This window comes from Cervus elaphus, chromosome 19, assembly GCF_910594005.1.
Source record: "Cervus elaphus chromosome 19, mCerEla1.1, whole genome shotgun sequence".
Lineage (NCBI taxonomy): Eukaryota > Metazoa > Chordata > Mammalia > Artiodactyla > Cervidae > Cervus > Cervus elaphus.
In genome coordinates this window covers 14,238,788-14,264,651 of record NC_057833.1, presented here as the reverse complement: position 1 = coordinate 14,264,651, position 25,864 = coordinate 14,238,788, and the positions used below count along the sequence as shown (strand labels likewise).

At 35.9% G+C, this 25,864-nt stretch overlaps 1 protein-coding gene across 5 annotated transcripts in view; it reads left to right on the top strand.

Moving 5' to 3' along the window:
* Positions 1 to 25,864, top strand: part of IFT80 (intraflagellar transport 80) — a 114,409-nt gene that overhangs the window by 10,060 nt on the left and 78,485 nt on the right. For 4 of the 5 annotated variants that reach the window (XM_043875291.1, XM_043875288.1, XM_043875289.1 and 1 more), the window contains 4 exons: positions 2,973 to 3,057; positions 5,470 to 5,691; positions 15,478 to 15,588; positions 17,687 to 17,755. In XM_043875291.1, coding sequence (XP_043731226.1) covers positions 3,021 to 3,057; positions 5,470 to 5,691; positions 15,478 to 15,588; positions 17,687 to 17,755 — 439 coding nt within the window. In that variant the 5' untranslated portion in view covers positions 2,973 to 3,020. Of the gene's footprint in view, positions 1 to 749; positions 770 to 2,972; positions 3,058 to 5,469; positions 5,692 to 15,477; positions 15,589 to 17,686; positions 17,756 to 25,864 lie in introns of those variants that run through there. The other variant, XM_043875290.1, reaches the window with a different exon arrangement.

The following is a 25,864-nucleotide window of genomic DNA, read 5'->3' as shown; positions in this document are numbered from 1 at the left end:
TCTCACATCAGAATGCACATGTGCTTTATGCAGATGATCTCCACTCAATAGGATGTACAAAGAAATGTTTTCTGAGCAAAAGAGAATCTTGCCAGTGTTAGGATGCCACCCGCCTCTTTCTCTGATGCTTCCCTGGTAGCTCAGAAGGTAAAGCATCTGCCTACAATGCGGGAGACCCGGGTTCCATCCCTGGGTTGGGAAGATCCCCTGGAGAAGGAAGCAGCAACCCACTACAGTATTCATGCCTGGAAAATCCCATGGACCGAGGAGCCTGGTGTGCTACAGTGCATGGGGCCGCAAAGAGTCGGACACGACTGAGCCACTTCACTTCACTTCATATTTCTGAACACTTGCAGATTACTTTCTCATGAAAAACATACTGCCTTTACTATCTATTTGGGGTAACAATTTCTTTTGGTAAGGAATGATTCATAATTATTATGGATTTCAATCATTGCAGTGGGAGGTATTTTGATGTAGGATACACCATGCCTTTGCTAAAGATTTTTAAAGTTTCTGGTTAAAATTGTAAATTCACATACATGTATTCTTGTCTATTATGTTGTTTCTCATTTCAAGAAGCAACAGTTTATCTGCCTTTATTCTTTTAAAATCCTTATAAGCTGGGTGAGTTTGAATTATTGTGAAACAGCAGCTTGTTTTTACTTTTTTTCCCCCTCTAGTTAAAGGAGGTCTGATAGAAGGGAGGAAGTAGTTTCAAGAAAGGTGCTAAAACTCCTAAGGACCAAAAGTGAGCCTTAGAAGTGTGGTAAGAGAGATTATTTTCTTGCTCTGGCTGCTGTACACAGATTCATACTTTTGAGGTTATACATAAATCTCCTTAAGTGAACTGGAGGGGAGAGAGAGATTTCTGACCCTAACGGTACATATTAACTGGATAGAAAACTTCAGATTTTTTTCTGGGGTCTTAACAACTTTCTACCCATCCTCACAAATTTATGAATAGAGTAAGTGAAAAAGGTATTTTGAGATAAGCTGTATTTAACACCTTGCTAATCTAAAAGTCTTCTCAATTTGGGAGAATGAGAAGTTATTTAAGGCAGGACCACTGAATTCTTACCTATCACTAAACACCTTCTTTGATGTAGTTAGCAGTAATTTTCTACTTGGTGAAGAGGATTTTTTCCTTTAATTACACTTTCATTTATTTTTTTTCTCTAGGTTAGTAATATGATTCAAAGAATCCTATAACTGTAAGCTGGATTCAAACAATTTTAGCATTTTCTTCATTTGTATCTTTTGATAGCATGGTTATTTGTGAGAGTGTAACTCTTGTTTTTCTAAGTTTTTGTTTGCCAGTTACATTGTGATTTTTATATAGTTTATATAAGGGATTTATTACCTCTTTCTTAGATAACTTGCTTATTTTTCACTTTGCCACATGGCAGCCATAACTGATGGGCAGTCTGTTTACCTCCAACAGAATCTAAATCTCAGATTGGATCACTAGGTTGATGATGTCATAGTATTCCCATGTGGGTTCCATAATTAAATGCCCAAAAATGTATCTTAGCCTTTGATCAGATCTTTGGAATTTATTTTAATGTGTATCCATTCACTGGAAAAGGTCAGTTTTCATTCCAATCCCAAAGAAAGGCAATGCCAAAGAATATTCAGATTACTGCACAATTGCACTCATCTCACATGCTAGCAAAATAATGCTCAAAGTTCTCCAAGCCAGGCTTCGACAATACATGAAGTGTGGTTTACTGGATTTAGGAAAGGCAGAGGAACCAGAGATCAAATTGGCAACATCCATTGGACCATCGAGAAAGCAAGAGAGTTCCAGAAAAACATCCAGTTCTGCTTTATTGACTATGCCAAAGCCTTTGACTGTGTGGATTACAACAAACTGTGGAAAATTCTTCAAGAGATGGGAATAGCAGACCACCTTACCTGCCTCCTGAGAAATCTGTATGCAGGTCAAGGAGCAACAGAACTGGACATGGAACAACAGACTGGTTCCAAATAGAAAAAGGAGTACATCAAGGCTGTATATTGTCACCCTGCTTATTTAACTTATGCAGAGTGTTTCATGTGAAATGTCGGGCTGGATGAAGCACAAGCTGGAATCAAGATTGCTTGGGGAAATATCAATAACCTCAGATACACAGATGACACCACCCTTATGGCAGAAAGCAAAGAAGAGTTAAAGAGCCTCTTGATGGAAGTGAAAGAGGCGAGTGAAAAAGTTGGCTTAAAACTCAACATTCAAAAAACTAAGATCATGGCATCTGGTCACATCACTTCATGACAAATAGATGGGGAAAAATGGAAACAGTGAGAGACTTTATTTTTTTTTGGCTGCAGAATCACTGCAGATGGTGATTGCAGCCATGAAATTAAAAGACTAGCTATGACCAACCTAGACAGCATATTAAAAGCAGAGACATTACTTTGCCACCAAAGGTCCGTCTAGTCAAAGATGTGGTTTTTCTAGTAGTCAAGTATGGATGTGAGAGTTGGACTATAAAGAAAGCTGAGCACCGAAGAATTGATGCTTTTGAACTGTGGTGTTGGAGAAGGCTTGAGAGTCCCTTGGACTGCAAGGAGATCCAACCAGTCCATCCTAAAGGAAAGCAGTCCTGAATATTCGTTGGAAGGACTGATGCTGAAGTTGAAGCTCCCATAGTTTAAAAAATCTTTTGATTAGGTCTTAGGACAGCCCTTGGAAATTATTTACCTGGCCAGTTTTACTGACATTCTGTGCTTGTAGGACTGTTTTAGGCAGGTTGTAGAGAACCTCTGGAGTCCAGCCTAAAGCCTCCAGTCACCCATTGGCTGAATTAGTCCTCTGACTGGTTTTCTTCCTCTTTCCATGTATTTGCTGCCAGCAGGATTGAAAGTGCTTTAGCGTCATCAGGGTGCTAAGATATTTTGTTTGCGTTTAATTTTTTGTGTATATATGTTCTTAATGTGTATTCTGTATTTTCCTCCTTTTATTTTTACAGTGAATACAGTCAGGTGGCATTTAAAAAATTTTGCTGGAAGGTGGAGACATGAGACTGAAGATATCTCTTTTAAAAGAACCAAAGCATATCCTTTTAATACTTATAAACCTTATTGTGATCTCCTTATTGTAGTATTATTAAAAGTTTTCTTCTATTTTGTAGCCTTGTTGGAGAATGGATTTTTTCTTCATTCCTTTAATGATAGTTTTGTAAATTATTTCTGAAATATTTGAAGTCATATGTTGCAGGTATTTTTCCAAAGCAAATTATTTGCTCTAAATCTTACTTTCAAATATTTATTAAATTTTTTCTTACTTTACTTTAGTACTACTGTACTTAAGTACATAAAAAACGGTAGCTCTTGGTAAGACCTAGTATGTTTTCACTGAATTCTGTTCTGTTTTTTCATACTCATGATAAAATGGAGGGTAAGCTGGGGAAGTCTGAGCAGTCAGACCTTTATTATTTCATGTGTGAATGTGGCAATTATAAATATTTTATCAAATGCATGACCCTGTATTTTGTCAGCAAGAACTCCCAATTATATGTCGGAAAGCTATGGTAGGCCCTTTTACCTTCATTGGTAGTTATTTAGACCAGTGCTTCTAGAAGTATCATCTTCAGACTTTACTACAGGCCTGTAAAGTGATAAGAACAGAAATTGAAAGTAAGAGGGAAGAAATTTTTGTAGCAATTTGACAGTCACAATATCCCAATGTAAGATCATTTTCCTAGTAATTCATTTTTATTTTACCTTACAAAATGTTGCTCTTCAACAGATTTGAAATAAAGAAAAATATGATCCTTCAGTGATAGAAAAGCAGTATTTTAGACATTTGATCAAATGTTTTGAATTTATATTATTATTATTATTATTTTTACTGTTTGAGTGAAGATGTAATTCCTTTTATTTCTCATTGAATCACTTTTATTCTTTTTTCAAAGTGGGCCCTCAGAAGTTCATGCTTTTTACAGTTTTATAGATTTTGACTGTCTAGTGTCTGCTTTTACCTTTTCAAGCTGAAGAATAATGATCTTTCTAGACTTTCTTATTCTAGCAGTCCTCTCATTTCTCCCATAATTTTAGGTGACTTACTAGTTTGAAGATACCTCACATATGTCTGCTGGGTACTTACATCAGTTTTTATGAGGATAAAATTAATGTTTTTTGTTTTGGAGAGTGTGTGTATATTTTCTTTCTAGGTTTTAGCTGACACTCTCCCTTTGTATAATAAAGGTTTTAACTAACACTATTTAAGCTATGACAGTTATATTGGAAGAATTTTTTTCAGTAATTGTCTAGTGATATCAAGGTTCTTTTGTTTAGATTTTGCTTTGAATTCTGAGTATTCCAATGCCACTTTGTTACCTATTTGTGCAGATTCTTCAGACCCTTCTATAATTTCATTTTTTACCTTTCTGGTTATTTGCTTAATCATATTTTGAAGTATTAAAAAAGTCTTAAAAAAAAAAAGCTTAGAACATCCCAGGATAATTATGGCACATAGTCTCTTTCTTTTTTCTTAGAGTTTATTGATTGCTTGGGTAAGCCAATAGAAAACATTAGTGAAAAGAGAAGGAAGTAAAATGATTATACAATAACAACAAAAGAGCAAACAACCCAACTAGGATGATATGGTAATATAGAAATCCATATGTAAACAGGAGAAAGCATCTTTCATAAAAGACAATCTAAAGTTCCTTTTGTAGAATACACACTCTGCTAGGGTAAGAGCCTGTTCTGATATAGGAAGTAAGGGCCACTTGAGCACCTCAATTTATAGAAATCTACTTGATAAATCAGAGACCAAAAAATAAGTTAAAGTAAGAATTTTAGGGTTTGTATCTTATCTATATCACCTTGTATGGGCAGTAAATTGTAACTGAATTACTTCCTGAATTTAATGTCAGGAAGTTTGGTAGGATTTTAGTTTCAGCTATTAATCTGTAATTTTTTCCTGGGTAAATTATTATGTTATTTAAGCAGGTATTTAACTGTTAGATTTCAGTGTTCTTTTAACAGTTGATTTTTAAAAACTTATCAAAATGATACATGCTTATTCTAAAAACAATACAGATATAGGTAAATAAAAAAATACGTATTTCCCTTTTCTCCCCACTTATCCTACAACAGATTAGAGTAGATCTTTCATTCCTTTTAATCTGTTAGATGTCTTTCTGCATTTTTTGGCCTTGTTTATAGAATATTTTGTAACACATTTAAAATTTTTTCATGTATTAAATCTTTCTTTTTTTCTCTTTTGGCACCTGGGTTTTTTATCCTGCTTTCCATTCTTCTTACAACTGTTTTGATAGATGCTTATTTTCCTTTCCTTATATGGAAAAAATATGAAAGTCATACACTGAAAAATAGGTTTTGAAGCTTGAAACATTTGACCCTATTTTATACTGTTCTTATAATCTGCATCTGCAAGATATTGTGTTTGTTAAAACTGAAGACTTTTGTGTGTTTTATGTCTCCTTAATATGGTGACACATCAAGAATTAGTAAGCTGTGTCGGCTGGACTACTGCTGAAGAACTGTATTCATGTAGTGATGATCACCAGATAGTGAAGTGGAACTTGTTAACTGGTGAAACAAGTCAAATAGTAAAGCTGCCTGATGATATTTACCCAATAGACCTTCACTGGTTTCCAAAAAGTTTAGGCATAAAGAAACAAACTCAAGCAGAAATCTTTGTCCTCACAAGTTCTGATGGTAAGTTTTTAATAAACATTATTTGCTCATCTTTGTTTTTAAAAGACACTGCTTCTTAGCATGACTTATGTTTTGAGTTGTTTATCCATTTCCTGTGTGGTCGGTTGGTCTGTGTATAGACTGTAAGACCACTGTCATAGAAGAAAGTGAGTTAAACTGGCACATACTGGGATCGAATGGGAACCTTGGGCTTTACTTTTCTGTGTTCACAGATATTGTGCTTTTAACAGTTTTGGTTTCTGATTTCTTAAAAGTTTTACTGTGTAACATAACCACACTAAAAATAGGTATAACACACATTCATTTAGTAAGGTCTCTATTAAATAAAGTCTTTATTTTCTAGTACATGTTAATTTGGGCTTCCCATATGGCACTAGTGGTAAAGAACCCACCTACCAACATGGGAGATATAAGAGATGCAGGTTGGATCCCTGGGTTGGGAAGATCCCCTGGAGAAGGACATGGCAACCCACTCCACTATTCTTACCTGGAGAATCCAATGGATAGAGGAGCTTGGCAGGCTACAGCGCAAAGAGTCCGACAGTACTGAAGCAACATAGCACGCACACTCATTTTCACTTACAGAGCTGCAAAGTAGTTTGATCATAGTCTTATTATTGGTGAGTGAAAAGCACCATTTTTCTACTTTTTAAGGAGATGTTTTTGTTTCTTAGAAATAACTTGAACTGTTTTCTGTCTGTGCATGCGTGTGTGCTAAGTTGCCTCAGTCGTGTCTGACTCTTTGCGATTCTATGGACTGTAACCTGCCAGGCTCCTCTGTCCATAGGGATTCTTCAGGCATGAATACTGGAGTGGGTTGCCATGCCCTTCTCCAGGGAATCTTCCCGACCCAGGGATTGAACCCACGTCTCTGACGGCTCCTGCAGTGGCAGGCGGGTTCTTTACTAGTGCCACCAGGGAAGCCCTTTTCATCTGTATTACACTTTATCTATGGTGTCAGTTAGGAGTGCTTTCATCAAAGTAACAAAAACTTACTAGGCTAACAGCTTAGGCACAGCTGGAGTTTTCTGGTTTACCTAGCTCCTGGGGAAGATCTTTAAGCACAGAGGCAGCAGGCCCCGATCCTTACCATCTCTTGGACAGACTCTTCCCAGGTAAGCATAAATGGCAGCCAGCAGCCCAAGGCTTAACTTACAAGAAGAGGAAGGTCAGCAGACACAGTGCCTCTTCCTCAGTCCCTCTTGCAGTCAGCTTGCAGAAAGGGTCCTTGACAATCTTGGGTCATGTGCCCATCACTGAGTGAATCATTTTAGTCAAGGGATTGGGACACTGATTGCCTGAGCACGGCAGGCCTTCGGTCACTGTGGAAAGGGAAAGAGAAGAGGGCTTTTGTAGCCAGAAGAAGAAAGGGATGTTACGGCAAACAATCACATCAGATCCCAGTTCTTTTACAGGCAGAATGTATGGCAGTTTTTAAACTTACTTCCTGAATCTGGATTAAATGAAATATTGTGTGAAAGTATTTAATACAGTGCTTAGCACTTAGAAGATTGACTCTGGAAAGAGCTAGACTTGTTTACTTCTGATGATAAAATGAATGGTTGACTTAAAAAAAACTTGATTTTGGTACAATTTCACATTTATACAAAAGTTGTAAGAATTGTACAAATAATTCCTGCATATTCTTTATTCATATTCACTTATTGTTAACATTTTGTCCCATGTACTTAATCATTGCTACTCTTTTCTCTCTCTCCTGCCCCCCACACATACTTTTTCCTGAAACATTTGAGAGTAATTTACAGACATGCCACTTTAATCATGTATCAGTGCAGTTCAGTTCAGTTGCTCAGTCGTGTCCGACTCTTCACAACCCCATGGACCACAGCACACCAGGCCTCCCTGTCCACACTCCCGGAATCTACTCAAACTCATCTCCACTGAGTTGGTGATGCCATCCAACCATCTCATCCTCTGTCGTCCCCTTCTCCTCCTGCCTTCAATCTTTGCTAACATCATGGTCTTTTCCAATGAGTCAGCTCTTTGCATCAGGTGGCCAAAATATTGGAGTTTCAGCTTCAACATCAGTCCTTTCAATGAACACTTAGGACTGATCTCCTTTAGGATGGACTGGTTGGATCTCCTTGCAGTCCAAGGGACTCTCAAGAGTCTTCTCTAACACCACAGTTCAAAAGCATCAGTTCTTCAGTGCTCAGCTTTCTTTATAGTCCAACTCTCACATCCATACTTGACTACTGGAAAAACCATAGACTTGACTAGGTGGACCTTTGTTGGCAAAGTAATGTCTCTGCTTTTTAACATGCTATCTAGGTTGGTCATAACTTTTCTTCCAAGGAGCAAGTGTCTTTTAATTTCATAGTTGCAGTCGCCATCTGCAATTTTGGAGCCCAAAAAAATAAAATCAGCCGCTGTTTCTACTGTTTCCCCATCTATTTGCCACGAAGTGATGGGACCAGATGCCATGATCTTAGTTTTCTGAATGTTGAGTTTTAAGCCAACTTTTTCACTCTCCTCTTTCACTTTCATCAAGAAGCTCTTCAGTTCTTCACTTTCCGCCATTAGGGTGGTGTCACCTGCATATCTGAAGTTATTGATATTTCTCCCGGCAATCTTGATTCCAGCTTGTGCTTCATCCAGCCCAGCATTTCTCATGATGTATAAGTTAATTAAACAGGGTGACAATATACAGCCTTGACTTACTCCTTTCCCGATTTGGAACCAGTCTGTTGTTCCAGTTCTGGACCTTTTCCAGTTCTAACTGTTGCTTTCTGAACTGCATACAGATTTCTCAAGAGGAAGGTAAGGTGGTCTGGTATTCCCATCTCTTTCAGAATTTTCCACAGTTTATTGTGATCCACACAGTCAAAGGCTTTAGCATAGTCAATAAAGCAGATATAGATGTTTTTCTGGCACTCTCTTGCCTTTTCGATGATCCATCAGTTGTTGGCAATTTGATCTCTGGTTCCTCTGCCTTTTCTAAAATCCAGCTTGAACATCTGGAAGTTCATGGTTCACATATTGCTAAAGCCTGGCTTGGAGAATTTTGAGCATTACTTTATTAGTGTGTGAGATGAGTGCAATTGTGTGGTAGTTTGAGCATTCTTTGGCATTGCCTTTCTTTGGGACTGGAATGAAAACTGACCTTTTCCAGTACTGTGGCTACTGCTGAGTTTTCCAAATTTGCTGGCATATTGAGTGCAGCACTTTTCATAGCATCATCTTTTAGGATTTGAAATAACTCAACTGGAATTCAATCACCTGCCGTAGCTTTATTCGTAGTGATGCTTCCTAAGGCTCTCTTGACTTCACATTCCAGGATGTCTGGCTCTAGGTGAGTGATCACACCGTCATGATTATCTGGGTCGTGAATATCTTTTTTGTATAGTTCTTCTGTGTATTCTTGCCACCTCTTCTTAATATCTTCTGCTTCTGTTAGGTCCATTCCATTTCTGTCCTTTATTGAGCCCATCTTTGCATGAAATGTTCCCTTGGTACCTGACTCTAGGTGAGTGATCACACCATTGTGATTATCTGGGTCATTAACCATATATACTTCAACGCATTTCCTAAGAATAAGGATTTTTCTGTTACTTAACCACAATACATTGATCAAAATCAGGAAATTTAACACATATAATATTGTTATCTAATCTACAGTTTGTATTCAGATTTTAGCAAGCGTCCTAATTATGTCTTTTATAGAAAATTTTTTTTTCTTGTAAAGAATAACACATTGTTTTTGTCAATCTCACTAGCTTCCTTTAATCTGGAGCAAATCCTCCATCTTTCTTTTATGATCTCGACTGTTTTGAAGAATACGCGCCTGTTATTTTTATAGAATGTCCAATCAATTCACTTTTGTCTGATGTTTCTTTATGATTAAATTCAGCTATACATTTTTAGCAGTAATACTTAAGGCATCAGAGTTGAAAATTCATAATTCTGGTTTGACCCCTTACTGATGACGTTAACTTTGATTACTTTGAAAGGTTGTGTTCACTAAATTAATCTACTGTAAAGTTAATGTTTTTCCCTTTTAGTAAATAATTTCTAAACGGATACTTTCAGACTATGTATAAATATTCTCTTCCTCGTCAAATTTTCTCCCACTATCTTAGCATCTAAGACTCTTGGCTGAGTCATTTATTACTATGATGGTTGCCAAATGATATTTTTTAAAATGCCATAATATCTTTTATATTGATTAGTTGGTATTCTACTTCAAGGAAGAGCCATCTGTCTCCCGCCCATTTGTTTATTTGTTTACTTACATCAGATTAGAGTCATAGATTCTTATTTTATTTCATTTTTAAGTTATTCATTATTTTTTATAGTTAGAGGATAATTGCTTTACAGTGTTGTGTTGGTTTCTGCCATATGACAACATAAATCAATTTTAACTATGTATGCATATCTCTCTCTCCCTCTCCTCCCTCTTGAGTCTCCCTCCCATCCCATCCCTTGTTTTATTTCTTGAGCATCCTATTACTATCATTTACAATTTTTAATGTTAAAATTGCCCCAGATTTGGCCACTGGGAACTCCATGAAGCAAGGTCAAATGAATTTTCGTTTTGCCGTGGGGGGTGTGTTTCCTCATCTTTTGAGCACTTGGCTGGCACAAGATGTTCCAGGCTCATTTTGTACTTTCCCAGTCCCAACTTCCAAATCAGCTGTTTCTCCAAGGAGACGTGTTCTTTTTTTGTGTGCCTGATGATATCTAAAAGCCAAGATGAGACTGCTAGGTGTGTGCATTTCAGTGGGATATGTTTGCCTCAAGGCCCTCTCATTGGACGGAGCTAAGAAATATATGTTAAAAACATATATATTCCTCCCTCCCTCCCTCCCTCTCTACCTTTACTTCCTCTCCCTTCCTCCTCCACTTCCTCCCTCCCTTCCTTCCGTGGTTCCTTCCGTGACAGAAGCCATAAGCTAACTCTGATACTGCCAGTTCTAGTTCAGCACTGCGGGGTTCATTCTAGTCTTTTTTCTCAATACTTGGAAACAGTGTGGAAGCTTGGCTGCCGTTATTATCAGTGTGTTTACTCACTTGTTCAGTTCTGCAATTCACAGGAGGTGGTTTTAGAATTGCTAATCCGTACAGTTTCCCAAAAAATGAAAGTTTAACGTTTGCTTTTGTGCTTGTGTGCTTAGTTGTGTCCAACTTGTGACCCCCTGGGCTGTAACCCTCCAGGCTCCTCTGTCCATGGACTTTTCCAGACAAGAATACTGGAATAGGTTGCCATTTGCTTCTCCATGAGAGACTGTATTTTATTTTTAGGTTTATTACAAAATAAAAAAAAAAATAAGGTAGCCCAGCACAACTAGATGCGGGAAGAAGAGAGAACCAAAGCGGGGTAGTTGAGTCTTTTCTCCTAGGTGGAATTAGGAATATCTCGGATCTTGTGAAAGAGAAAGCAAAAGATGATAGTTCAAAGGAAAAAAGTGGAAGAGTGAGACTGGAAACAGAATCCAGAAATAAAAATGAAAAAGAAATATTCAAAAACAGAAGAAAGTGAATGCCACTGGGAGGTGGTTGGTCAAGGGTTTCCTGCCAGATAAACATCTGAGATCATTTTATATATGGATGCTGTGTTCTCTGTTAATCAAATGTTATAAAAGAAGTATTATTCTGGTTTGAAAATACATGTAATATGAGATGTACACTCAACACATTTTTAAGTGTATAGTACAATATTTAATAATTTTATATAAAAACACAGAGAAACATATAAACTTGGAGAAACATATACATATATATATACTTATATAATTTTGTGTAACCACAATGTTTTACAGCAGATCGCTAGACCTTTTCACTTTGTATGATGTTAACCCAATGCTTAAAATTTTTTTCTTCAAAATTTAATTCATTGCTTAAGAGTTTCCCTCTTGTAGTTGACACCAACTTCCTTCTGTTGACTTTTCTCCCCCCAGGCTGGCAGAAAAGGTTACAGATTTTGGAGTTCATCACTCTTCCCTTTGTTATACCCTCTCCATCTTCTGTGTTAGTGGTAACATTAAAAAAAAAAAAGTGAGATTTGGGGCACATCCTGAAGTACATAAAGCAGACTCTTGCCAAGTATTTTGTCTCACCAATAATTCTCTCTTTACCATTATTACCTCTTTTTTGAATATTTCATGCAGCTGTATCCTACTTTTTAGAGGTGATATTTCTTTAACAATGTGTTAAAAGATTTATATTTAAAGAAGAATTATTTGAAATGCATTAGGGGAACTGCTTTGTAAAGGAATTCTGGTATAAAATCTCTTATAAATCCAATAAACACTCCTTAAATTATATTTAGTGAAAGTTGAATTTTTTATACATTGTGTTAAATATCTTAAAGTAAGCCTTTTATTCTCTTGTTAATATGTACATTTAAAATCCCACTTTAAAAAGAATTTTTGTATTCATTTCTTTTTATCAGAAGTTAGTGGTTACTGATCTCTTTGGCTTTTTACAACCATCTGCCAAAACATTTCTGCTATAAAGCAGTCTGCAAAAGTGCTCATGTGACCTTTTTTCTAATATCCTATTCCAAGCCTTCTCATGTTTCCATGGACATTTCTTAAGGCATTTCTAACTTTAAGAAATGTGTTTCATATAATTTTAATCTACTTCCTCTGTTCTTTTAAATAGCATTTTCCTCTTTTTAGTTTATCTTTAATAATAAGAGATAAATTTTTTACCTTTGGCTGTAAATATCCATGTTTTTTACCCAAATCATCCACTGTTTAATCAATGAATTGCTATCAATTAAATAAATAAATGAATTGTTTATATTCTCCTCCCAACCCTACCCTAGCAAATAATTAGAGGTAATTTATTTGGTCTCTAGTTTTTTGGTCTAGCATTTTAAAAAGTTTATAGAAAAGCTGAAGGGAAGAAGAACCAAAATTGTTAAAGGAATGATTATGTTTAAAAATTTTTTTTGATATATATATAGTTTTATACTTAGGCTTTACTTGGGTTGTGCTATTCAAGCAATGTGTAACAATCCGACAAACTACAAAGCTCAAGGATTTATTGAGTGCCAAGTCTATGCAAAGAGCTGGCCTTAGTTGTCTCAGTGTATGTCTTCTGTGAGGTTGTGGGAAGTAAGAATTCAGCATTTGTCAGAAAGTCAGATTACATATTTTAGGATAAGAAATATCAGTGGTCAAAGTACATAAAATTTCTAATTAGGTTGAAAAGAAATTTATGGACCTTTCATTTATGGTTCAGGAGTTGCTTGGTTAATTTATTTGATGATAGATTCATACATGACATGTAGCAATTTAGTATGTGGATATTTTGTGTTAGGCAGCATGCTAACATTTAGTGAAATAGACTTGGATAAAGTAAATATTGGCCACTCACTATATGTCATCTTTCTAGTTTCCTCTTTTGAAATCCACCCCCCTCATATTTTCTCTGTAAAGCAATGCATTAAAAAAAGTATATCCAATTTAATTTTTTTAGTCTCATAAAGAGAATAATAGTTGAATTCAAAGTAATCTGATTATATTGAAAAGTGACCCAGAGGCAAATGTAAAATTAAAAGGAAGGTATGAGGAAAAGTAGATGGCAGATTTTGGAGTGGGTGGAGTGGGTGTTTAGATGAAGGAAAGGGGTAGTTTATTGATGAGGGCCTAGAAAATAAGTGATCAGATTGAAAGAGAAAAAAAAGAATGTCAAAGTCTTCTTAAGTTTCTAAGTATGGTTACTGAGTTGGTTAAACTTAATGAATGCTGTTTATGTAAAAGCACTATTGCAAATAAAACTATGACTGAGACATGGCCCCTTGAAAAGAATCATAGCCCAATAAAAAATGCTGCAACAGAGCTACAAATAATATGCAATATGTGTAGAATGGAGGAATGACTTTGTTGATGGAAATGGTTTGGTGGCCAGTGAAATAACCACAAGATGCTAGGTATAAAATATTTGAAAACCATCTGTATTAGAATTCTCCAGAGAAACGTTTTAAAGCCACCTAAAGCATCTGACTTAAATATATTTTTAATGAATTGTTAATATTAGTAAGAATCTTGAGACGTCTTAAGTTAAAAATGAATTCAAACAAATCCTTTGAGGCAGAATCCGATTAGGCAAGCCACATTATTCTTTTATAGCAAAAAAATATATATATTTTTTATTTGGGGAAAATTTCTAATTCCACTTACAGTTGGCTCTCAGTATCCAAGGGGTTTGGTTCCAGGGCCCCTGTAGATACTAAAATCTACAGATGGCCAAGTCCCTTGTATAAAATGGCATAGTATTTGCACATAACCTACACACATCCTCCCATATACTTTAAGTCATCTCCGAAAGTGAAAGTGAAGTCGCTCAGTCGCATGGGACTCTTTGCGACCCCATGGACTGTAGCCCACCAGGCTCTGCTGTCCATGGGATTGTTCAGGCAAGAATACTGGAGTGGGTTGCCATTTCCTTCTCCAGGGGATCTTCCCAACTCAGGGATCGAACCTGGGTCTCCCGCATTGCGGGCAGACTTTTTACCTTCTGAGCCACTAGGGAAGCAAGTCATCTCTAGACATCTCTAGACTGCTTATAATACCTAGTACAATACAAATGCTATGTAAATAGTTGTAAATACAATGTAAATGATGTGTAAATAGTTGATGGTGCAGGGCAAATTCAAGTTCTGTTTTTGGAGCTTTGTGGGCTTTTTTGTTTGTTTTTTGGTAGGTTGAGTCCAAGGATTTCAGAACCCTTGAATATGGAGGACCACCTGTACTTAATTATTTTATTACAAACTATATATTACTAGACTTCATGATCATTCAAAACAACACTGCAATTGTTTTGGCTTCCTGTAGTACTTATTCTTTGTATAGTTGATTAGTTCCCTTGACATCTCTTATATACTTTGCTTAGGTCTTGTAATGTTGTAAGTCTTCTGCTGTTTGCCTATAAATGTGTGAACTTTCGATGACAGCAACCAGATAACCTGCTTCTTTTTGTCTACCTGGTGCCTGGTACAGTGTAAAATAAGGCAAGGATTTCAAAAATTTGGAATTATCCGTTAAGTTAGTTAAAGGAGGCATTTAGACTTGAGGTGACTCTAGTAGTGTATACCTCAGCAAGTCAAAATCTAAGCCTTTAAATGAATGCTTCAAGGTTACAAAATTGAAACCAAAGGACAGCTAATCACAGACAACCAACTAGGCTTTAAGCAATAGTCAGTCAGTAATATCCTTAGTTTTGTCATTTTTCTGTACCTGAGCTCCTGTCAGTGGAGCATTCCTAACCACTTAAGGTTTGGCACTGCTAAATTGGAATTGATTTCTGTGCAAATAAACTCAATATTTTTTAATATGCCTCAGTTTTTTTTTTTTAAACAGCATTCAACTATTTAGATCCTCTCTTCTCCATAACTCCTTCTACAACCTGTGTTGAGAAAAAACAGGTTATATAACTTTTCCTAGCTTTGCTATAACCGTTTAAAAAAAAAAAAAAAGCAAAACTTCAAAATTCTGCTTAAACAGAAGGCTTTGTTGATACTTCTCTTGGGTTCCTTTGACCATATTCCAGTAGAATTTTATTGTCCCTCTGAACTGTCATAGTATCATATATATATTCTGTCACACTGCTTGTTTCAAGGGTTTATAATTTTGCCTTTGTGCCTGTTTTCCAATAGATCTGTGCATTCCTTGAGAGCAAGAATAATTATATTATTTGCCCTGTATCTCTGATGCCTAGCACCATGCTGACTAATCTAATAGTTGGTACTCAACAGATGCTTGTTGATTGGATAAATTAATTTAATAAAATAGATTTCTCAAGTATAATTTCTTTTAGGCAAATTTCATCTGATTTCTAAGTTAGGAAGAGTGGAAAAAAGTGTGGAAGCTCACTGTGGAGCAGTGCTTGCAGGACGATGGAATTATGAAGGAACAGCATTAGTTACAGGTAAGTTATCTGCAGAAATGACATTTAAAATGAATTTTTTAAAGAAAAATTTCCGGAGGAACAGAATGTTTTAATTTAGCAGTAGTGTCTTTCCTTGTCTAATAGCAAGTAATTGGCACAGTATTGATCTAGACTGCTATGTAATGTTATAATTCAGAATGTCATATTAGTTTTCTTACATGGCTAGTGGAGAGCATTCTGTCAAGAAGGTTTTGAAATAATCAAATATTGAGTAAATACAAGTTTTAAGTCTTCAAAATATTCTCATTTAAATGTGTGTGTGTGTGTGTGTACGCACGCACACATGCACATGTTAGTTGCTCTGTCGCGTCTGACTCTGCGACCCCATGGACTATAACTTGCCAGCCTCCTCTGTCCATGGAATTCTCTAGGCAAGAATACTGGAGTGGGTTGCCATTCCTTTCTCCAGGGGATCTTCCTGACCCAGGGATCAAACCTGGGTCTCCTGCATTGCAGGCAGATTCTTTACCATCTGAGCCGTCAAAATTCAAAATTTTCTCATTTAATTTTCTCCTTTCTGTCTCTCTCCCATCTCCTGCCCTATCGAGCATTTCTCATCTTCACCTGTTATATTGGATATCTATTGTTGTATGACAGATTATCCCCAAAGTTAGTGACTTAAGATAACATGTATTAGCTAACAGTTTCTGTGAGACAGGGAACGTTTAGCTGGGTGGTTCTGTCTCAGAATCAAGAAGTTGGATGGGGCTGCAGTCGTGTGAAGCCCTATTGGGGCTGGGTGGTTCCAAGATGGCCCACTCACATGGCTGTTGGCACGAGGTCCTACTTCCTCTGTGACTCCATGACTGAGGCCTAACAGTTCCTTACAGCGTGCACTTCTCCATCGGGCTGCTTGAATGTTCTTACGGCATGACTGCTGGAGATTCTCCCTGGGTGAATGATCCAAGAGAGAAGGATGGAAGCCGCAGTATATTTTATAACCCATCCTTGGATGTCATACTCCATCGTTTCCACCATATTTTATTAGAAGCAAGTCACTAAGTATAGCCCAAACTGAAGGAGAGAGAAATTAAGCTTAACTTCTTAAAAGAGAGAATAACAGAGAATTTGTAGTTATATTTGAAAACCATGACACCTGTCCCCTGGGCCTTTTGTAGGACTTTTATCAGTGAGTTGTCTCTTGTTTTGCCTGTTTTTTCAACTTCTCCTTTTCCAGTGGTTTTTTTTTTTTTTTTTCCTTTTTCCCAGCATGTAAATGTGTTTAGATGGTATTTATCTTGAAAATTGAGGAAAAAAAAATAAAAAATCCTTCCTTTAATAAATAACTCTAGCTACTATTTCCTCTTTCTTTTCCTTTCAGGCAAACTGTTCAAAAAAGTAGTCTGTTACTTCACTCCATTCAGTCCCCAATTCCCCGGAATTTGGCTGTAACTCTTCTTATCACACTGAAAGCAGTTTTCTTAGAGTGCTTCTCGGATGGAGATGTCAGTGAAAATGAGAGCATTATTTGAAAAATATACTTACAAATCTTCTAAGATTAAAGGAAAAACAATTATTGTCATGAAAGTTAGGCTACTTTGATAAAATTGTTTCAAAGTAATTTCAGGTAAATTTTTTAGTTGTGAAGCAGTGATGTATAATTAGAGAAACGTGTCTGAATTTTATTTTATTTATTTATTTTTTTATTTTTATTTTTGTAATAAAAGCTGCATAGTTTTTTTTTTTTTTTTTTCAAGCTGCATAGTTTTTATACTTTTTCAAAAACTTTTCACCTTAGGAAACAAAATATTACTATTTTGTAGGTGAAAAAAATGAGACATGATGTATTGATTATGAGACTTCTTGTAGAACTCACATTTCCGTCCTCCTCCTGTTGTTCAGTTGCTAAAGTTGTGTCCACCTCTTTTGTGACCCCATGAACTGTAGCCTGCCAGGCTCCTCTGTCCATGGGGTTTCCTAGCAAGAATACTGGAGTGGGTTGCCATTTCCTTCTCCAAGAAACGTGTCTGAATTTTAAATGTGCATTAATGTAGACAGAGCTGATTTTTGTATGTATATGTAATGTTTACATATATTTCCTATAGGTAAAATGTCAATTATTATTTTCTTTTTATAGTTGGAGAAGATGGACAAATAAAAATATGGTCAAAGACTGGAATGCTAAGATCGACTTTAGCTCATCAAGGTATGTATTATAAATGTCTTAACATTTTCCTATAAAAATAGTCTAATGTAGTTCCTCAGATTGATTTTGGTCAGGTTCAAAACCTGAAATCTCTTACTTCTGTTTAAACTTTTTCCTCTTACTTTCATGTTTTCTGATGGGCCATGGTGACTTGTATTTGAGCCCAGAAATGTAAGAAATACTCAAGGACTTTTTCTTTGTTAGTGAATCTATAAAAATAGAATTATAGGTTAGTGATTCTTTTTAGTATAACTCTGAAGCATTATGTGCATATTCTATCTGAAATAGCATGGGGTGTCTAATAATAATAGAATACATTCAATCTCCGTACTTAATAATTCTAATGACTTCTTAATATTTAGCACCCTTTCTGAATTGTGTTGCACATTTGATTTCAGTACTAATGAAGGGGAACAGACACTTTCATGATCCAAAACTTGGTAAAATAAAACTGCTTAGAACAGCAGCTTGGTTTTCCACACTCACTGGGAAGAAGTGCCTATAAAATCAATCCAGAAGTCAGATTAATGTTGTCTTGAGCACATATCTGCTTCAGAGAGAGAGATTGCCAAAAAGCTTGCAGACTGTTCTTCAGAATTATATGATAAAGTCATATTGTGAAGCATCTCCAACAACTGACTTCCAAAAATTTTCAGATTTCATTTTTTAAATTATGTTCACTCTTAGGATAGTGTTAAAATAGTTACATTTCTTTAGCTACACATTAACCAAATGTTAGCAAAAGTAACCATAAGTGATATGTAGTGATTATCTCCTGAGGTTAAGTCTTTGGTACAGATAATCTCCAAATAGAATATTTAGCCATGAGTAGAAAATTCAGAGTTCATAGAAACATTCATGAGTAAATTTCAGTTAGGGAAAAAATATCAATTTATTGTTTCTTTAGTGATAAAGTATACCTTTAGAAAATAAATTTTATTTTAAGCTAATAAGAATAGGCATTTACTTTTGGCTTTATAATTTATGTTAGTGCTAATTATTTGGCATTCTTACCTTATGATGTCTGACTTACAAGCAGCTACAGAATTCTTTTGGAGATCATTACCTCCCCCTTGGAGCTGAGCCTGCAGTTATTTTCAGCTGTAGCTGTTACTGCTACATACCCTTTTCCCCTTTCTTTTCTTTTTTACTAAATATGTTGTCTAGAGAAGACACAGATCTTCAGAGAAATTTTGAAAGCTTATCTTACTACCATTACAATAATCTGAATTTTTGCCTGAGATTCTTCACCAGTTGTCATCCTAAGGCTCCTTTTCTTTCTTTAAATTCTTCCTAGTCGTCTCCTTCCCTTTGATTACCCCTGGGGTCTACCATTTTGGACTTTCCAAAGTCTAAAGTTGAAACTTAGACTAAGTTGCTTAACATAAACACTGTTAATGATAGAGGGTAGAAGACATAGCACTTTTGGTTCAGTGCTGTCATTTATCTGTATAATGGAAAACAGATTGCTGCTTATTTCACTCTTACACAGAAAATGCATTTAGAATTCCCAAACCTGCAGAGGAAGTTTGGAAGCCCAGTATATTCATGAATTAAGGACTTTTCATTCATCAAAGGTCACAGATGGCCTGTGTCCTGAATCTAGCCCACTAGCATGGTCCAGGCCCAGCATTAAAGATTAGGATATGTTACATTCTTTTATGGATCTCTTTGGTATCTTGAAAAATTGGAAGAACTGGCAACATTAAGTCTGCTTTCCAGAATAAATACAATCAGCTGGAGTTCAGTAGTGGCTGTGCCACTTTTAGTTGGGTTTTAAACTTCTCTTAGTTTTCTTACATTCCACATATAATACTTTACTCATTTATATTACATGTTAGAACACAACATGAACCTCTGAAGGGATTTGAGCCTGCGACTGTGCCACCTGGGAAACTCTTTAGGAAGATTACCTTAGCAGTAGGATGTAGGATCAATTAGAAGAGGTGGAGGTTACACTGGGGTGACTGGTACAGAGGTTACCAACTCCTGTTTTCAATAATGTGTTTGTGCTCAGCTGTGTCTGACTCTTTGTGATCCCATGGACTACAGCCAGCCAGTCTCCTCTGTCCCTGGTCTTTTCCAGGCAATAATACTGGAGTGGGTTGCCATTTCCTACTCCCAATTTTCGATAATAGTGACCATAAAATTTTGATTGTTAGTATATGCCTTGCAGGGAGTGCAAGGCACTTACATCTTTTTAAAGTATAAATATTTAATAGATACTAATTCACATAGTTCAGAATTTGAAGTGTAAGAAAGGGTATAAAGTTATCTCTTAAGTACTACCCTTGTCTTTCATATTACCCCTGTCTTCTGGCCACCCAGCAAACATTCCCAGAGGCATACTGCATCTACTACAATATGCTCCTTACTTGTTTTCACCTGAATTGTGAACTGCTTTGGATATAGTTTCATATCAGTAAGTTAAAGTCTTCTTCAAGTTTTTTTTTTCAAAGTAAACATACCATTTTACATTCCCACTAGAAATATATGAAGGTTCCAGTGTCTCCAAATCCTCAAAACTTGTTACTATATTTTTATTATAATCATCCTAGTGACTGTAAAGTAGTATCTCATTGTAGTTTTGGTTTGCATTTCTCTTATGACTAATGATGTTGAGCCTCTTTTCATGTACTTTATGGCTGTTTGTAGATCTTGTTTGGAGAAATATCTATTAAAATTCTTTGTGCATTTTTAAATTGGGTTGTCTTTTTATTATCGAGTTGTAAGAGTTCTTTATGTATTCTGGTTAATAGACCATTGGATATATGATTTGCAACTTGGATATATGACTTCACCATTCTGTGGGTTTCCTTTTCATTTTCTTGATGACATCTTTTGAAGCACAGAAGTTTTTTTTAATATTTATTTTACTTTTGTCTGTGCTGGGTCTTTGTTGTGACACATGGGCTCTTCATTGCTTCATGCAGGCTTTCTCTAGCTGTGCAGTATATGGGCTTCTCATCTTGGTGGCTTCTCTTTTTGCGGAGCACGGGCTCTAGGGCATGTGGACTCGGTATTGTGGCCACTGGCTTAGTTGCTCCGTCCTGATCGATCTGGGACCAGGGATCGAACCCTATCCTCTGCATTGGAAGGAGGATTTTGAACTACTGGACAACCAGTGAAGTCTCTTAAGCACAAAAGTTTTGATGGAATTCAGTTTATCCATTTTTTTTCTTTGATTGTTTATGTTTTGGTGTTATATCTAAGAAACTATTGCCAAATCCAAAGTCATGGAGACTTATATCTGTATTTTCTTGTAAGAGTTTTATAGTTTTAGTGCTTACATTTAGGTCTATGATCTATTTTGAGTTAGTTTTTGTGTATGGTATTTATTTTGGAGAGGGATGGATTGTGCTTTTTTTGTTCATTCCTTCCAGATAAATGGATAAACAGGATTTTCTTAAAAGCTAAATTACATATTATGTCATACAGGATAGGAAATTTTATTATGTATTCATTGAATCACGTAATGGTATTTTACACCAGCATTCCAAACGGCTCCGATTTCCTTAACATCAAATGCTATTAAATTGCTGATCATTTTTATCCTATCTGAATCTTGTTATTCTTCTTACTCATGGTTTATGTTAATTATGAGACTAATGAGCAAAACTAAATTAGGTAGATTTTATTTAACCCATTAGTATTTCAGCTTAATAACTAGTGTCTTTTTCTAGGTTAAAAATTATAAATTCACTATAGAACTGTGATTTTAATTTATGAATTTTTGGTTATTGTTGCCACCCACACTTTCCTAATAAGCATAGACTTTTCCCGTTTTATTTCTGGGAAAAATCACTGGAGAAGTTAAGTTGTAATGACATTAACCCTGAAGGAAAAGTCCCTAGTTGTTTATAAGGTTTGTTTGATTTACTATAGACTACAAGTTTTGAGGATAGTTATAAATGTTATCTACTGAGAGCTAAATGCTAAAGTCTCAAGTAAAATGACCAAGGCAGATGGAGTGGGGGACTCAGAGCCCCTTTGAGGAGAAAAACTAAATTTTGACGCAAAAATGAAACAACATAAGCCTGAATTACTCTAAGACTTGGAATTATGTAAACAATATTGAAAGCAGTTATGATTTTTTACTACATGTTCATGTTAATTGTACTTACTCCTTGATGAATAGAAAAATTCCTGAATTCATTTCTTGATAATTAGAGGCAGTCATAAAGATAGAAAAAGTCATAGTCATCCCCTTCTCCAATGCAGAAAAAGCATTAATTCTGTTTTTTAGTGGGATGGGGGTAGAATTTGACTATGTTTAAAAATGATTCTTACTGGTGCCTATCAAGAGTTATTTTTCCTTATTAGAGAAAAGTAATATGTAGGCCAAGAATAATTATAATGATGCCCTATCTTGTGTTACATTATATATTTTAATTATAAACTAAAACTGGAAGAAATACTGTAAACCTTTAAGGACATTTCCCTTACTGTATTCAAATGGATTAAAGAGATGACAAAACATGAAAGCTATGTATAATGAATTTAGTAAAGGAAATATAAATACTGTAACACAAGGCAGAGTGTGCTGGTTGCCTTAAGGCATTGTGGGAAGACAGGAAGGCAGAGATGAATGCTTTGAGGGGAGAGAAGGTATCAGAATACCTTCTCTGGTAAATACTGCAGCATCTTTTAACTAGACTTTGCAGGATAAAGAAATTAGGTAGGGAGAAGGGCTTGTTGACAGTGCAGCAGAGCTCTGGAGGAAGTTAGATGATCAGAGGCACAGAGACCTACCAGCATAAGGCCTGGGAGTCAGGTGAGTGGGAGCAGACCCCATGGGCCAGAGTGTAGGCTGTGTGAGGGATGCTACTGCCAGAGGGATCAAGACACAGATAGCCTCAGACATTAAATGAAGGGGGTTGGAGTTTATACTTTTTCTTTTTAAATATTTCTTTTTATTTATTTGACTGTGGTCTTAGTTGGAGAATGTGGGATCTAGTTCCTTCACCAGGAATTGAACTCAAGGGCCTCCTGCATTGGGAGCAGGGAATTCTAGCCACTGGACCACCAGGGAAGTCCAGTTGGATTTTGTCCTATAACCATATAAAAATCTTTAAAAGATGAGCAGGAGAGTAAGAGATAAAGCCTGTTTCTTTAGGTAGATTTTGTTGTTGTTTTAGTCGCTAAGTCATGTCTGACTCTTGGCAACCCCATGGACTGTAGCCTGCACGTCTCCTCTGTCCATGGAATTTCCCAGGCAAGAATACTGGAGTGGGTTGCATTTCGTTCTCCAGGGGATCTTCCTGTCCCAAAGACTGAACCTGCATCTCCTGCTTGACAGGTGGATTCTTTACGACTGTGCCACCTGGGAAACTCTTTAGGAAGATTACCTTAGCAGTAGGATGTAGGATCAATTAGAGGAGGTGGAGGTTACATTGGGGTGACTGGTACAGAGGTTACTGAGGTGTTCTCTGCTAGTGTGCAGTGAGGCTTGAACAGAGGTGGTGATGAGAGTGGTTGGAAAAACTGCGTAGTTCTCAGCAGCTGAGAGGAATGAATCACCCTGTAAGAGGTGAAGAATTCAGAGAAGAATGAATAGGGGAATACATGGGGAGGGATAATATACAAATATGTAGAGTTTGAAGTTTTTGCATGTCTTTGGAGTAGATGGAAATTTGTTAGAACTCAGAAATAAAGGCTGAAATATTAATGTGAGAGTCTGCTACAGAAAGGTGAAAGGTGAAGCTATGGAGGAAGCTGAGATCCCTAAGAGAGAGGTGACTGAGGATAGAAAGTAAAGAAACACATACCTTCATTTTAGCTTTTTTTCTCTGTACTGACCTGGCGACATACACAGCCAAAAAGTTTTTTTTTTTTTTTGAGGAATATATTCCACTTGATGTTACTTATTTGTTAGTACATGTCTCTACAAATAGAATGAAAGGGAGATAATTCTTTGTTTTTGAATTCTTAATGATTTGACCACCAAAAAAATTGAAAAGCTTCCTGGCAAATGTTGCAGCATATTTTAACTAGGTTTTAAAGGATAAAGTGCCTACTCCCATGAGCAACACAATAACAAATGGTTGCTTATTTCATTACAAAGTAGTAGTAGTGGTTACTAATAGATAGTGTTTATATAGTGCCAAACTCTTCTCTGCCTTCTTGTGTTCACTCGGTGTAGACCTATACTGCATTCAACACAGAGGTAGCTAATGCTTCATGGTAATAGTGAAGAGTTTGTTTCAAGAGCATTCTTAAAAACATGCAAAAACAACATTTTAGGGGATACCTTTAGTATGAATGTGAAAAACATGGTATATTTGACTATGTACTTCCTTAAAACAATTGAAATACATTTTTGTCTCCTCTTCTGTGGTTTAAAATGCCTTCAACAGGTTGAAAGAATTTAGATAATTTGTTTTACAGAGAGATAAGGGTCTGACATTTAACACAACCCCAGGTGCATGTGGTTTCTTAAAAAATGTCAAAAAGATCACATGATCTTAGTGTACAAAGTCAGAAAAACAAGATCTTTTTGGGTGTCTTAACTGAAATGGAGCATAAATAAAAATTCCCAGTATAAAAAGCAAGAAATCAATTATTACAAAACTACGTTTTTTGTCCATTTTTGTTAAAGATGAAATTAATAACATCTCATTACATGATTTGCTAAATTTTTTGTTGTAAAGTTTTTTAACCTGAAGGCTATATTATTATTTCCATACTGACTTTGCCAAGTGAAGTGTAGTTTTAATAAATGTTTTTAAAAAACATTTAAAAATATTAGAGATTTGTTTCAAATGCTAGTGAGATGGATTTTTTTATAATAGAAATCATTGTTTTCATTATGAAGCTAATTCATCCACATTCAATAATCTTCTCCAGAACCACCTAAATCAAAGTTGTATAGCAATAGACATTCATATATATATAGGAATTTCACACTTAACATTTTATTCTAAATGTAAAGAATGCATATAAAGACGCATTCTCTTAGTTCTTGATGTTATATACATTTTGAATATTGCTGATTAGGAAGCTGTAACTAATAAGGCAGCTATTGATCTTATTTAGGATTGCTTATTTATCATAAAAAAATTCCTTGTTTGTTTTTGGATTGAAGGAATGTGGTTAAAAACCACATATTTTAACAAAAGAATTGTTTAAATTTTCCTTTATAAGCTTATTTTGTTTTATTCTTTAAGTTACTATACCTGTTTCTTTGACAGTATTATTGTTTAAAAAATTATCTTATAAGCAGGAAATGAATGATCTCCACATCCCAACATGGGAGGTAAGTATTCTGAAGATTTATAAGGTTTATAAACAAGGAAATGGTGACACAGCTGACTTAATGGAGCCACAGATTCAATGTGAAAGAGGACAGAAGAGTCCCTAGCTCTTCATCCTATACCCCAAACCATGTCTTTTACCACAACTAAAGGGCTAGAGTCACATCCTGTATAACTCAATGGGAGTTGTGTTTACTGAATTATTTCCTTGGGGGTAGATGTTTGTCATAGTTTTGTATACACTGAGGAAAGTGTAATTTTACTGAGTGTATTCATGAAGCTTTGATAATTGATAATTAAAATATATAAATTTACTTTTTTGCACAATAATTACAACTGTAATAATGGAATAAAGAAGGAACCTGTAATTTACTCCCTCATTTCCTTACAGTGCTTACCAAGAATCACATTTGGAATATCTGAAATTTTGATTTACATTTTCTGGAGAGTTTATTAGAGTTGAACTCCGTTCATTTGGAGATTACTCTGAAGCCCAGGTCAGCTCCAGGCTACTCCCAGATAACGTTCCAAGAGAATGTAGTTACTAAGAATAGAAGAAGTACCTTCTGAGGTGAACCATCTCATTGGCCGTCTGTAGGTTCCTCCGAATCAAAACAATCCTAGGTGTCACCAACTGACCAGGAAATTTAGACCCAGTATAATATCTAACCTATACCATGGAAGGAATGCTTATGGAGTTTTTTGGATTAGGTCTGAATCAGATTTTCTAAGTCCTCTAAGTCTGGTTCCCATCACTTCATGGCAAATAGAAGGGGAAAAAGTAGAAACAGTGACATACTTTATTTTCTTGGGCTCCAAAATCACTGCAGATGGTGACTGCAGCCATGAAATTAAA